General features: G+C 37.7%; 1 protein-coding gene across 2 annotated transcripts in view; it reads right to left on the bottom strand.

The window, feature by feature from the left end:
- Positions 1-1,431: 1,431 nt before the first annotated feature.
- LOC117141197 (serine/threonine-protein kinase NLK) overlaps positions 1,432-15,735 on the bottom strand; it is a 64,921-nt gene continuing 50,617 nt past the window's right edge. The window contains exons 2-8 of one of the 2 annotated variants that reach the window (XR_004459466.1): positions 12,845-12,974; positions 6,931-6,986; positions 5,758-6,349; positions 5,498-5,699; positions 5,345-5,438; positions 4,516-4,874; positions 1,432-3,142 (exon numbers count right to left, since the gene is read on the bottom strand). Coding sequence is in view for 1 of the 2 variants with exons in the window: in XM_033304548.1 (XP_033160439.1) it covers positions 3,088-3,142; positions 5,345-5,438; positions 5,498-5,699; positions 5,758-6,349; positions 6,931-6,986; positions 12,845-12,974 (1,129 nt within the window). In the remaining variant the exon portion in view is untranslated. The remainder of the gene's footprint in view (positions 3,143-4,515; positions 4,875-5,344; positions 5,439-5,497; positions 5,700-5,757; positions 6,350-6,930; positions 6,987-12,844; positions 12,975-15,735) is intronic. The other variant, XM_033304548.1, reaches the window with a different exon arrangement.

The following is a 15,735-nucleotide window of genomic DNA, read 5'->3' as shown; positions in this document are numbered from 1 at the left end:
AACCTGAGCGCAATCATTTTTATGTTTTATTCTACCAATCTTGACCAATTCTGGTTTCAAAAGACTTCTCTCCTCCGAGAGTCTCATCATCATATTTGGTTCATATTCAAAGTTTATAATGTACGTGGCATCCTTAGGTATCCGCTTTCAATGAAATGCTGTCTTTGTACCTGTATTCTAATACAAACTTGAAGAATTTTTGGTGTGGTGTGTGTTTTAATCTCAAATATTGTCCATAAATATACATACACATATCGTATATAGTGGGTGCTAGTTGTCTGGCGTGCAGTGTTACATGGCTATAAATTCTAATTAGCAAATGCATTGGGTTGGGTTGGATCCACTTTAGGTAATGCGAAAAATAAAACAAAATGGATTCGTTTTCTTCTTTTTTTGTTTTGTTCTTATTTTTTATACAAACAGTTTACACAATTTTTCGTATTATCCTCATTTAACGTAAATTAATGCGTAATTCGTATCTAGTATATATAATTAAGAATGATCCTTAAAATCGGTTTACAAGTCAAATACTTATGCAGTTTACAATTACAGTTGATCTTAACTTATGAACTCATTTTAAACCGGCGCTACAGTCGCCCCTCAAATCATACAGCCCATATGGGCCGATATCTTGTGTGAATTACATTATGTTTTAGTTCAGACCTGCTCCAATCGGGGGTTGTGCTATTCGTGTAGTATAATGTACATGTCCATTACTTATCGTACTCGTATTACCTCATAATAGCTAACCGTCTTACTGAGCTAAGGAGAGAGTTGTGGGCTAATTATTGGTGGGGGTGTGGAGATAATGCTATGTACACGGTGTCTAAACCGAACGAAAACTAACTATCCGTATGCGTAGTCGTATTGTATATGTACCACTACGGGGAGTATGTGCTTAGAGATGTAAATGATTTTGATGTCGATGCTGATGTCAATTTAATTCGAGCGTTTGTCTCTGGTCAAATGAGGGGAAAACAATCTGTACTCTATATGTTTACGGTTAAGAAAAACTTTAGTTATAAACAAAAGTTGAAAAGAAACTCTACTCTGCTGCACAATGCCTTGGCATTTCGGTGCCTTTATGCTTTTCTTTTCTTTCATTTCGTTTTGTTTTTGCTATGAGATCTCCGTGAAAGTTTTGAATTCATATTGGTTTTGTTTTGTTTTTGTTTGTTTGTTTTTACGCTAATCCATCCATCTATATATATTGGATAATATATATAATGCTATAATTAATAACTACATACATAAGAAAGCAGCACAGTTAAGAGAATCGAAGAAGAGAAAAGTTTAAGTTTAGCTTCAGTTTAAATTTCTTCAAGAGTTTCTTCTACTCCATCATCGTTTTTCGATTAAATATTCATGCATTTTTTTTTGCTCTAAACATTGAAGACAAAAGACATTCAAATACACATACACGGTATACGTTTTTTTTTTTAATTTCGTTTAAGTGCTTAATCTACATCAAAATTTTGTCGTTTCAAATAAATGAAGTGCGAATTATATATTGCATATCCTCAATCAATCAATCGTCATCGTCAAATGAGAAAACTCAGTCTTAAACATATTTAATGTTCTGGGCAGCCGAGGCCTTAGCAATTGATCCTCTATAACCGATCCTGTCCTGCACCTTAGCTATAGTCTATAGCGATGAGCATTGAGAGAGACAGAGGTGTAGTTAGTCGAAAATTAAACTATATTACATGGTAATCAACTAAGAGCAAATTAAACATAACTAAAATCGAATTGATTCGGGCGGCGCCTTGAGACTCCAAGGAGAAATGGGATCACTCCCTTCTTTCCATCCAGTTGGGATCGTTCCGCTCGAATCATTCACTGGGGGCAGTGCGTCGTCCACTTGTTGGTTTTTCATTTGTTGGTTTGTTTATTGTATAGTTTACTTTTATGAAACTAATGATTAAAAAGCCTAACAAACTATTATCAAAGCGAAAATTGTCGTAACTAAATTATGTTGAAATTGTTTAATTTATATTTATATATTAATTTATATTGTATTTTTGTTCAGTCGACAGTTGAAACTTTGAACTTATTTCATCGAATATTTTTCCTTTTTCCTAATGAGTTAGGGCTGACCATTTTTTTGTGGCCAGCTACATTTAGAGTATATTTCTAGAAACCAGTTTCAAAATTGAAGCTTCAAACGTTTGTGTAAATAAAAATAGTTGCATAATTTCAAAAGAATTTGTTTTTCTTTTAGCGTTTAGTACACATTTAACTGTAGCTACACATTGCATTATTAAATGTTTTTGTCGTAAGCTAACAGAAAGTGAATCGATCCTTTTTGCGGACGAAAAGGACTAACGCTTGAGGTAAATTTTGGCAAACAAATTTTGGATTTGTGTGCATTTTGTTACTATTTTACTTTAAATATATATATAGATATATTTAAGATTTAAGCATACTTGTATATAATGAATACGATGTCTGTGTGTGTTGCTAATTAATTTACATATACATAGTTTTAATAGGAGCTTAACATAAAACGATTTTCGGTTGTTGTTTATTTTAATTGAATTTTCGTTTCCAATTCATGTCAAGCACAACAAAATGTCTGCTTTGTTGCCAAAAAATTATAGTTATTTGTTAAATACGCTTTGTGTTTAGTGCGTAGGTTTTCTGCTGCTGCTCCCCTCTCTCTCGTTAATTTCTTTTTTTTTTTAATATTTTCGTTTTCCTTAAACTTGCTGGTTTGCGTCGATACCGTTGCTGCTTTAACTACAGTTTTGTTGTTTAGACTAGTTTCCGTTGAGTTACGTTACATATTTGTTTGTCTATAGTATTATTAAATATTTGTTTGTTTTGTTTTAGTTAATTTCGGTGGTGGAATGCTTTGACTTTCAAACAGACAAACGCCCACTTAAAAGCCGTTTGGCGCTTAAAAAATATTCAATAGTTGTTCCTGGCTGAGTTATCATCTCTGGGTTTGGTTGGATGGGGATGGTTTTCTAGGGATTTTTGGACTGCGAATCGACTCCTCTCCTCCTTGTTCTCGGCGGCAAGTGTCTATCGTTTGGCTGTGTTGCTTTTGTTTCGATTTTAGGCAGCAATCGCCTCATTTTGCCGTCATTCCCATTGGTGAGGCGAGGGCGGCAGCTCCGAAGGATGTGCCACAGTCGAACTAAATTCCAGGTGGGGAAAAATGATAAAATAAACGAATATTAATTAATATTGCATTTTAATGGGTGGTTTTTAGTTAAACATCTAGATTAGTTTGCTCATGCCATGTACAACGAAAAGTTTACAGAAAACATTTAAAGCTTTAATTTAAGACAAAATACTAACTAAATACAGAAATAGCTCCCATTGAAAACGAACTTAAAACTTAAAACGTGAAATGAAAATGTACAAAGTAGAACTACAAAAAGAGTTTCGGGTTGGAGGGGGATTTAAAGTACAAAGTTAAAGTTTCCGTTTGGTTTGGTTTGTTAATCATAATAATTTCAAGTCATTGAATGGTAGTTGTTCAAGCGTTCAAATCTACTTCAGTTCTTTCTTTGTCACTGCTGCTCAGCTGCACTGCAAATTGTACAAATATATTTTTTGCATGATTTCCTGTGCAGTTTTCGAATTTATGTTAACTTATCCAAGCATATGGATGGTATTTTTTAGGCTTATATTCTAAACCTTCATGGATAACGAGATGTTTAAGGATCAGGCAGGACAATGACTGAGCTAAATGAAGGGCTGACTGGTGCGTGAGCTATTTACAAGTTGAAAATAAATTTTGCTTAATTTCATTACACTTGAATTTGACATAAAATATATAAATATCTTTTCTTTGGCACGGATATATTCAAAGCATTTTCAATAGGTCCTTTGTAACGTTTAATGATAGGTGTGCATAACATTTGATATGGGAATGATTGCTTAGTTGAAACATGGAGGGATTTATGGTCTGTGTGTGCGTATGGGCTTTTGTTTACTGGATGAAATCTGCTGTACACGATTACGGATATATATATATAGTATATAGATATATGAGTTGAATGCGAACACAAAACATAAACACAAAATTGATTATGGAGCTGGTTATATGCATTATGTTCATATTTATGCGATTTAAATCGATTTTAATAGCTTTATAAAATAGTTGAAAATGTCTCTGCATATTTTTCAGTTTCCATTCTTAATTGTAATTGCCTTGCCAATTTTGTACTCAATTTTCTTTGCGACATTTGTAAACAATTTTATAATGTTCTTGGTTAGACTGCCGTATTTTTGTTGGATTTTTAAAACATGTATGTACACAAAAATGTTACGCAAGAATACCCATTTAAAAGAAATGAACGTAGGATTATAACTAAAAATTAAAAGTTAATTATAAGGAAATGGTTAAAACTAAATAAGTTGTTCTTTTTTTGTTTCCTTTTTTTTCATTTGGTTCTATACACATTTGCAAAGGTAGAAAAATAGATAAAAAGAAGTATGAACAAAAAAGGTGATAAACTAAATAAATAAATATTTAGTAAGTTTTTCGCTTTATCAACAGACCTAAGAAGGAGTAGAGAGACAGTTGCCGCCCCGAGGCCTCATTTTCTGTATCTGTATTATTGTATCTTTATCTTGGGTGTGCTTTCGTTTTCGATTTCGCTTTCGTTTTCATTATCATTTTCATTCGTCAATCAATCGGCAGATTGCGTTTAGTATCTGGCGACTTCTGCGTGTCTATATCGAGTCGTTCTAGTGAGAGGAGATCGCGCGCCTAGTATCTCGATCTGGACCTGGATCGGTTCTCGAGGACAGCGCAGCAGTAGGCGGCGGCGGATTGGAGCAGCGGCAGGAGCAGCAGTGCAAGTTGTAGTGGTAGTAGTGGTAGTGGTAGTAGTAGTAGATTTTCTCATTCTCATTGGCTTAACAACGCAAATATAACGATTCGATTTAATAGAAATTTCAAGATTAATATCCATGTTGAACAACAAAAATAAAAGAACAAACGAAAAAGATCATTTAAAAATAAGGTTACAAATAATAATCGTAGTTCGGTAGTTGGTTGGTAGAGAGTTAGATAGAGATAGTTTCGGGTTGGATGGGACAGGTACGACAATTAGCGGAATAGGTTCAGAGATAGAGAGCATTACACGGAAGCCATGGTCAATTAAGTAAAACAATAAAGTTCAAAATCATAAGTAAACAAAAGAGTGTATCAATTAAAAAGGTTTACAATTTTGACTAAAAGGTGTTAAATTTGTAAAATGTTTTTTTTTTTGGGAGGGTAAAGACAGGACTGCGTGCAGAGGTGGGAAAAGTTTAAAGGGTTTATTTTTTTCGGTGGTGGAAGGGAGACTCATTTGGTGACATTGGCCGGGCACTCCTCACTCACCTGGCGAAACTCTTGAAGGCTGCACTCTGTGGATTGATGCACAGCGGCACACGACCCGTTTGCAGCTGCTCGGCAATGAACTTGTGCATCTCCTCTGCAAGTTTCAATACAGATTATTTATGTCCCTGCGATATAAATATGATTTGCACTCACCTTTGACCTGCTGCACGGATGTCAGCTTGCGTTCCCACAGATCATCGAAGGGCTGGCCGGCGGAGGGCTCAAAATCAGCCGTATACTGACGCATTCCGGCTGAGGTAGTGAAGCAGCATTTGCACATGCACGAGTGGTAGCGCAGACGCCCCTCATCCAGATACGGATGCGCCAGGGCATCTGTCACGGAGATACGCTTGTCCTGCAAGGGAGTGAGGGAATTAGCCAAAGTGTTCCACTATGGATAATATATATGGTACCGGATCGAAGACGAGCATCTGGCAGAGCAGGTGCACCGCCTCGTGCGTGGCATGCGAGCTGAGTGTGTAGAGCACCGAGAAGGATGGCGGCTTGGGCGCCCGGCGCAACATGTGGGTGCGGGCGCCTTCGCAGGCGTGACGCATATCCTCCATGGTGGGCGTGCCCAGCAGCTCGGTAATCAGTTCCAGCTGCTGCACAGGATTCTGTGCCTGGAAGAGGATGCGACGGCCCAGCAGCTCGCCAAAAATGCAGCCCACCGACCATACATCCACCGCCGACGAGTAGTGGCGAGCGCCCATCAGAATCTCCGGTGCGCGATAGTACTGGGTGACCACCTCCTGGGTCATGTGCTTGGCCTGATCGGGCTCCTCGACGCGGGCCAATCCAAAGTCACAGATCTTGAGCACGCAATTCGAGTTCACCAGCAGATTGCCCGGCTTGATGTCGCGATGCAGGATGCGGGCCGAGTGCAGATACTTGAGGCCGCGCAGGATCTGGTACAGGAACACCTTGATGTGGTCGGCGGACAGGTGCTGCGGCGACACGATTATCTTGTGCAGATCCGATTGCAGCAGCTCCGTTATCACATAGCTATTGATCGATTCAAAGAGAGGAGTTAAGGTGGAAACCAATTTTATAGCGACACGAGCGAAAGGAGCAAACAAAAGTTTGAAACTCCCTTTCAACACATCTTTTTTTGCCTTGTTTGTTTGTGCTTAAAACTTTTTCAATTAGTTACATTTGCTTTTAGCTCAAAAGTTTCGGCTGCGAAGCCCGAAAAGCAGCCACTCACTTTGCAAAATCAAATTTTTATAGTTTCTATGGGTGAAAGATTAATAAAGTACCGATTAAAAGTACCGAGTTCATCAAAGAGTAGAAAACTTATTGGTGAAAATTACAAGCCGTTGTGGTTACTTTAAACATCAAAATTAAAAATAAAAACTTTTGTTGGTACATCTTAAAATGTTTGCCTAATGAGAAAAGTATTTCCGTTAAGTTATAAATTGACGCATTATATTAATAAAAAAGTGCTAAGCTAGGGAAGACGTAAAACCACAAAAATTAAAAAAAGAAATTATGGTTCCTTGAAAACCACAAAATTTCACTCTTCAGCGTTGAAAAGTTCAACTTTTCTTTGAGTTTTTCTTGTTTTCATATTGTAAAAAGGATACATTTCTTGAAAGAAATCCAAATGCGGTGGCTGTAGAATGTCCAGAGCTGAAAGAACCTGCAAAAAATAAAACAAAAAAACCGCATTAAGTAAACGATCGCATTCAATAAATAAATACATCTGAAAATATTACAAAGTCATTGAACTGGCGGTCAAAAATAAAATCCCTAGACAATCCAGTTAACAATTTACACCTCATTTCAGGGGGATTACGTGGGGTTGGTCATAAATTATGGGGATGCAATAAAAATCAAGTTGCATGTTAAGTGACCCGGCTGCCGGGACATTAAATGCCGCAAGTAAAAAAGCCACCAAGCTAAAAAATCGCCAAGGAAACTGTTGAACCCTTGATGATTTTATACACCACTACCGCCGACGAAGGAGATACCAAAAACACGCCACAGTTTGTCTGAGGGTCTTTTTTTTAGCACATGGGGGAGGAGGCCAAGTCGACGGTCGGCTGATGGACAGAAGAATAAAAAAAATATATATATCTATGTGCAAAAACCCAGGGTAAAAAAAAAACCACAGACAGACAAGCGCTGATTTATTTTCGCTTGCGGTGAAGAGATGATGAAGGAACTTGCAGGGCAATCACATCAAAAAATCTAACAGGAGGCGAAACTCACTGCACCCCTCCGCCATCCCATTTAAAATCAATTTACAATATTTATACAACTCCAGTTGGGCCGCAAAATGCGTATGGTGCACAAAACAACAGCAGACAAAATGCTGCCTGCCACAATGTTGCACATTTAACCCCCCTGCTTTCCACTAACATTTTTTTTTTGTCGGCAGTTGGCAAAGCCAAAAGCAGTTCAACAATTTCGAGCACTTTTCGCGGGGCATTGCGAACGCAACAACAAAAAGTGCCGACAACTTTGCTTACTGGTTTTTATTTTGTTGTATTTTTTATATATATATGTGTGTATTTTTTTTTGTTAACCAGCTTAGCGCTGCCGTCTTGAGCTCTGAACCGCCGTCGCCGTCTTAAGTGGCAAAGTTTTTTACTCCACAGGAGCAAAGCGAAATTCCCCCTCGTTTCATTTTGATTCTGCTCCTTTTGGCAGCCTTTGTCTTATATTTATTTCCTTAACCACTCGGACTGCCTGCAAATTCTGTAATATTTCTGTAACTCAGCGACTGCATTTGTTGCGTTTGCGGTTTGCAACATTAAATGCGAGCAGGTGAAGGAAATCGACTGAGGGGATACACTACCAGTTCCTAAAGGATTATTATAGATTAGATATTAAAAAATCCTAATCCTAATTCCACATTATAAGATATTTTAGATACAAAGTTAGGATCATTTGGCTTTAAAGCGGTTTTAACTTGTTTGAACCATTTCTGATCATAAACCTGCTTTAAAACATACTATATATATATCATATATTTAAAAATTTTCTCTTTCCCAATAAGTCTGCACTTCTATCCACTTTTTCTGCTATCTCAGCATTATAAATACTTAAATTGCACAAATGATTAGCTGCTTGCATGCAATCATTGCTTCAAAACGACTTATAGATATATCCGCATCATCGTGACACAAATCTCTTCTACATTCCATCAATATCTTGTATCTTGGTTAGGGTAAGCAATAAGTAAAAAACTTGTCGAATTTCAAGGGTTTCTGAATGGTTTTTGGTAGTTTCGTTTTCGGTAAACTTCATTTGCTGCACTTCACTGAACTTCAGAGCGCAGGCGCGTAATTTGGATTGTTATTGTTATTACTCGACTCGAGCTGCATTTTTTCCTTTTTTTTTTGGGTCTCACGTGCAGCGCGCGGCTTGCAGCTAATTAACATTTTGGCTTGGGCTTGCAATCAGAAACCAAATTTATGCATTGTGCGCCGCCGAAGGCAGCTTCAAGTGTCCTTGAAGTGGTGTAGCAAAATGCGAGGGGAGGGGGGTGGTTTGGTGGAAAACCAGAAGGGGGAAATTAGCAAGCTAACCAACTTAGCAGTAAAAAACAACAAAAACAACAAAAGCTAACTGGCTTGAGTTAAACAATGTTGCACAGAGAAAAAATATGTGATGTAAAAATGCTGGAATATAGCTGAGAATATTCTATATTAATTGAATATTTACAAATGTTCATTAAAATTTAGTTTAAATATTTGTTATTTTTACAATTACAGTCTAATCTCAATATTTATTTCCGTGTATATCTACAAAATTCTAGTTAGGTAAAGCTAGAGAGATACAAGTGAAACTTGTGTTCTACTTGCAACCAGCAGCTGTGGCAACCCACCTCAAAACCCACACAACACCAACATAACACACCAACACCACCTCACCCCTTTAACCCACTGAGCGCCAGCTCTTGGAAACAACTTCCTCTTGGGCTGCACAAGTTGAAGCTTTCAGCTTCCAGCGAATTTTCCCCTTAGCCCCATGTGGCTGGGAAAACAAAAGCAAAAGTGTCACCGCTTCGACTTCACAAGTATTTTCATTCCAAGCTGAGGGACAAATTTCTAGCTAAAAGATTGTCAGGCAGCAGCTGTCAACACACATATTTGTGAGCTAATTAAATGAGAGAGGGACAAAACTCCACCGAAATTGACTATTACAACTCGAAGGGCTACAAATATATATGTATAAAAAGAAGAAAAACCTTGAGAAGCAAGAACATAAATTGTCTTTGCTAGTTCAAGTTTACAGGCAACTTTTTAAGAAACTCGCTGTTTTGTTGGTTCATTTCCTGCCAGATATGTATCTATATAATTAGGAATTAGCTGGAAATATGGTACATTTTCGTACAATCGATGCGGATTTAGCTTCTTATAATATCAACATATTTATTTGCCTCCAGCGAAAAGTCAAGCAAAAGTGGCATTTCAATTGCAAAGAGCAAAAGCAATGCGAATAATAACAAAATTTGCATGCAATTGATGCTGCCAGCGCGTCAAACTCAATCATTTTGGCCGGAAAAAGGGAGTGAGATTCCCGCATAGAGAATTGGATTTTGGGGAATGGGGAGCCAGAAGGAAGTTGACAGTCAGCTTCGAGGCTGAGTAGAAATGAAAAAAAAAAAAAAAAAAAATCTAGGAAAAAATAGGAAAAAACTCCTGCCTCACCCGAGTTGCAAGTGAGAAATGCTTTTGAAATGTGCGCCACGTACGTTGCAATAAGAAATAAAATACAACAAAATGAATTCAGCCAACAGCAAATCGTTTTATTGTAATTTTTTTCTTTTTTTTTGGTTTTGCAATCGAAATGGGCAACCGATAATGAGGCGAAAACATTTTGCAGCGATTTACAAAACTGCAATGCATAAAGCATGAGTGCAGTCATTTGTGGATGTGAAAAGCAATTGAAAATCGGGATAACATTCAAGATTTTGATTGATTGAAAGGGTCAAGAAGTTGGTATCAGCTAAAGAAAATATTTTACTTAATAGAAGGAGAGACGTGCAAACGATTATTGTTATTTTTTGATTGAATAAGTAATGCTTTACATTGTGTTACAATATTCTCGATTTAAATACCCAATCAATTTTTCCATTTAAATTGTGCGTACATTGTAGCACCACCTTACAAATCATTCAATCAATGCTGACCTCAAATAATATGCCGAAAAATCAATTTGGAAATGAATACCTCACCATTCTCACCTCATCGCACTCACAACATTCGAATGGAGGTCTTTCATTGATTGAGTTATAAATAGTTGAGCTGCTCAGCCCATATGAAAACTGTATGGAGCGCCCAATTTGCAATAAAATGCAAGGTAGCCACGTGCCAAGCCCAGTGTTTTTCCGATCCCCTCACCCCCTCGACGTTGTCAACAACTTGTCTGTGGCTCCAATCGCTCTGACTCTGTCTAGTCGCTCGATCCCTCTCTTTCTGGCCAAACGTTTGGAGTTGATTGCACTTGTTTGCCATTCCCTGAATGATGTCTGTCATGTAGGAAATGAAACAGGAAACACAGGCAGATGTAAAAACATTCGAAAAAAAAAATATGAAAAATGTATTTTTTTTTTTAAAGAAAATATTTCTCTTTAGAAATTCACTGGATTTATGGTGTGAATATGAGTTATGTTTGTACAACACTGTATATTTGATAACAAGATAAGGAATTTATTAAAATATTATGAACAATTCGTATGATTGCTACATTCTTCTCTTTTGACATTGAAGTTATTTTTATTAATTAAGCTAAAACAGATTATTTTTCTCAGTGCAACAATACAATACACCTCGAGCGTTGACAACAAAGTCGCGCCTTCACTGTGCTTCTTTTATTTCCCCCAACCGCGATTCATACACCCACCTATAGCCTTTTATGCATATTAATAGAAAATTTGCATATTGGGCAAGGTGTTACAGCAAATGCTGTTGTTGTTGTTGCTGTTGCTGTTGCCGACATATGGAATCGAGATTGGGTGGAAATCTATGTAGCTGTCTGCTCCACAACGCCCACTTTTCCTATACCTCTTCATTATTGCATTACGAAATTCACACGCAGCGAAGCGCGAGTAAAATAAAAAAAAGAGAAGAAAATCATGTAGGCTGATGATGGAAATGATGATGAGGGCTAAACAGAGACAGCAGCTATATAATTTATGCTGTTCATCTCTTTCGGCATTAGATTTTCCCAGCGCAGACAGCCCACGGCCTATTTGATGCCTAATGAAGTTGAACCAATCTGGAAATGATTTAGCAAATATAAACTATTAGAGGGGAGAGACCGTGACATTTAAGAGTGCAGCGAATCGTATGCGACAATTTATCGATATATGTGTAATAGCACCGTGCAAGTTGCTGACTTTTAACTTTGAATGCAAATGCCAAATATACCAAATATGGACCACAACAAAAGGTTCTTGATAAAACAAAATATAAAAAAAAATTCAGCAAATCTTTCAAAAGCCAGCGGCACGTGCAGCGCAATTGCAATGAATATGTAAATAAATTATAAGCGCTGACAATCCAGAGAGAATATATTTATAGAAAATGTCCCATAAAATCGCATAAAACATTTGACCCTCAACAGTTGTCCATATATACGTACATATATATTTTTCCCCCATTTTTATGTATATGTATAAGCTAATATATTTCAGCCCAAATTGCAACATGCATTTATGCATTTATTGCCATCGCCGCTGGCTGTTTCAAACTGCCACAAAATGTTGTACAATTCACAGATTTTTTTCGGTTTGCGAACGAATTTGTTTGCCATAAATTTGCTGCATTTATTTAATGCTGACAGAGCGTGGGCCAAAATCGATCATAAATGGAGAGTAATGCATTTTAAGCCATTTTATGCAGAACAAGCTGTTTTCTTAAAACAGTTCCACTTTATTTGATCCCATATTAAGTTGCCATAGCTTTTCTGCATTATTTTAATACATAATTCCCATTTCTTTCCAGCGCTGAGATTTATTGTAGTTGCAAAATCACTACCAATCGAAACTGAAACGCAGCTTAACCCTTTAAGAAGTGAACTGTTTGAATTCAATGAATTTACATGCCCGCATCCAACATTTAATTAATGACAATAATTTCAGCGAACAATAATTCCACTTGAGCAGAGAACAACGGACATTAAATGGAGGGCGTATAAATGGAAATGTGAAAAAGTTTCCGCAAAAGGGATATATATTTTTCACTGGCTTACAATACAAAAAAAAAAATCCTCCTCTGTCTGCTGTATGTATGTACATAAACATGAAAAAGAGCCCAGCGCTAAAGTGGAAAATATAATTGTTAATAAATTTACGGCGCCAAAAAGGGCAAAAGAAGCCAAAGGCAGCCGAACTGGCACGCACAAAGATTTAAAGGATAAATATCCTGCGCAGTTAAAGAGCCACTACAATAAAATATGTAAATATTTTAATTAAATTTTTATGTCATCAGCGAAGGTATATAAGTTTTCGATAATGATAAAAGAAAAGCATTCGCATTTACTTACATTTTCATGCTTGAAGAAGCACAGCATTTTCAGCTCGCGGAAAACGCGCTTCGATGAGACCAACGATTGGAACACATTTGGCAGCTTCTTCAAGGCCACTCGTCGTCCATCGCGAGGATCTGTGACGGCCCTGGAAAATATGGAAAATATTGTTTATGAATAAAAGCAATACAATAAAATATTATAAAGAAAAGTCTGCCTTCTTTCTCCATTATTACATTTCACAGCTAGCTGTTGTGAAAATACTTCTTCTTTTCATTGCAGCTAAAGTTAATCTTCAACTTCTTGTTCGCCGCTCAAGTGTCGCATTATAAACAGACCTCAATGGAGAATTCTTCAGCACTCCCAGCCCTGGCATAAATGTCATTTTATCCTGTGGGCCAGACAAAGCACAGTCAGAATCAGACAGACCCGGGGAAAAGCAAACAAACATTCGATGGAGTTTAAAAAGGTTCGTTCAACTTTTCGCCTTGACAATGCCAGAGTTATTTTTCTTCTTTTGTTTTCCAGTCCAGTACCACTCTTCCCCCGCGGAAAATAGCTTTTCTCTAGTCGAGCCTACGAAATGGCGCCTAGAAGTAGGCAAATGTGTATTGTCTCGCAATTGATAGACGCGCCACACACACACAGTCATGGCCACAAAATTAGCAATAGGAAAATTTGCGAAAAAAGGTCAAACAGCAGACATGTGGGTTGGGATTGAGGAGAATGAATTAAGTTTGGGTGGTGGTGGTGTTTGCTGTTTCTTCGAACACCGACGACACAGAGGCGTCGTGTCGGCTTTTGGACAACTTTTATGATGCCATTGGCCATGGCTGTTGGGTGTTCGATGTTAGTCAGCGCGTCCTGTTCTGTCTGGGGCCAAGTCCTTGTCCTCTGTCTGGCCGACTCCTTTTGGAGCATTATACACAGCCACAAAACGTAGCAAAGTAAGGTTTTGTTTCATGTTTTTTTTAAGTCTTTTTACCATAATATAACTACTTCCTACTTTGTGTCTTTTATAGTTTGAAAATATATTTCTCCTGTGTTCCAATATTTTGCCAAGTTTTCTACTTTTTCCCCATCTTTCACGTGTTGAAAAATATTTTTGTCATGGTTTTTCCTTCAATAGCCGAAAAGGAAAACTGCGCAGCATCTTTCACTTCTCCGGTTACCGAAAGTACTTTTTCCTCTGTTTTCGAGATTCTGGTTGTGCTGCGTGATAAGTTGAGGCCGTAAATCTTTTGGCCCTGTTAGTTCGTTCGGCCGACGACATTTAAGCGTTCAAAATTATGGCAAATTGCTGCAGATTGAATTGGTTTGTGTGCCTTTCTATACGCGCCTGTGTGTGTGTGTGTTTTTGTTTCTTGCTGGATGAGTCAGCATCCAATTTTGGTGTAGCATACATTAGGGCGCTTTTCTTGCAGGCAGAAAAGCGATTTGCATGTCTGAGTTGCGAAAACGAATAAAATCGTCTAGGCACAATGTCAGAAGTGTTAATGATAATGAGAAACGAAACGATTATGCTAAAATACAAAACAACAAACGGAAAAACAGACAGACAAATGAAATGAGATTATATTGTTTTGCTTGTATGAATATAAATTTCAGAAATAAGTTCATGAAAAAACACAAGAAAGCATGAACATAGCCCTATTAAACTATTTTCTTGAAAATCTCAAATCTTTATCTCCCATCCAAAAACTATCTGGCCCCAAGAAATAGCGCATCCCAGTGAGAAAGAGTCGCACCCATTAAAATTGTATGGTCATCTATCAAAGTCGCCGGCGCGAAGGAATCTCAAAATCAAGAATTCACTTTGTTTGCGATGAATTGGGTTAAAATCAAAAATTGTTTACATCCAGCACAGTGGAACCACGGAAAGCGAACCGATAAGACCACATACATTGGACAAATGAGCCGAATGATGCGGAATGATAAAAGGGGCCAGACAGAGACGGCAAGAGCTGGGCAGAAAGAGAGCGCACGATAATGATGATGATGGATGACAAAATGCAGGCACTTCTATAGTGTGAGGAAGCGCGCTAGGTCTGTCCATCCCCCTCTGACCTTCGCATTTGATTGGCCCCTCCCACAACATTTTCCCCCCCCATGTTTTTCCTTTTTCATTGCTGCAATTTCTGATGTTGTTTCATTTCTTTTTCCCTTCTTTCAATGTCAGTTAATGGGAAATCATTTATCATGTGCGTGTCCCTCTAAGAAAATAAAGAAAAGAAGAGAAAAAGGGAGAACCAGTTGGAGAAAATGAGTCTTAAAGCAGGGGCAATGGCAATATACAATATATACTCGAAGCGAAACAAAAAGTGCCAGAACTAAATGATAATTACCCGAGACAACAAAGAGATCAATAATTTATCATCTCTGACCCCGTGGTCTGTCCTTCAATTTGTGCTGGTCTCCATGTCTCCACTCAACTTGAAAATTTGTTATAGTTTCCCCCATCTCCGATTGATCGGAACCAGCGAACTAGAGAGAATAGAACCCATCCTCAATTTTCTTCCTTCTTCATTTTCAGGTGTGTGTGTGTGCGTTTCGTGTTCAAGTGCTCGGAATCGAATCAAAAAAGGGTTTATGGGATTGTGGACAATGGGGGTTAAGCACTGGAGAAAAAAGTTGGGGAGTAGTCGGTGGCCCCAAAGGGTGTGGAAAACTTCAAATTGCCATTTCGATGCTCCGAAAGTTGTGTCACTTTCTTATTTTATTTTTGCCATCTTTTTCTTTCTGTTTTTATTCCAGGCCGCAAACGAATTCAAATAACCTTTTTATTGACTTCGGACCAATTGGAAAATTCCAATTTTCTTCGGGGTATATAAAGCTTACTACTTTGAAAATTATAAAGGTATGCCTCTTTTCTATCAAATGTGCTTTTAAATATTAGTTACAGGGTATTT

This window comes from Drosophila mauritiana, chromosome 3L (genome assembly GCF_004382145.1).
Source record: "Drosophila mauritiana strain mau12 chromosome 3L, ASM438214v1, whole genome shotgun sequence".
In the NCBI taxonomy this organism is placed as follows: Eukaryota; Metazoa; Arthropoda; class Insecta; order Diptera; family Drosophilidae; genus Drosophila; species Drosophila mauritiana.
The sequence above is the reverse complement of the archived record's forward strand: the minus strand, read 5'-3'. Positions and strand labels throughout refer to the sequence as shown.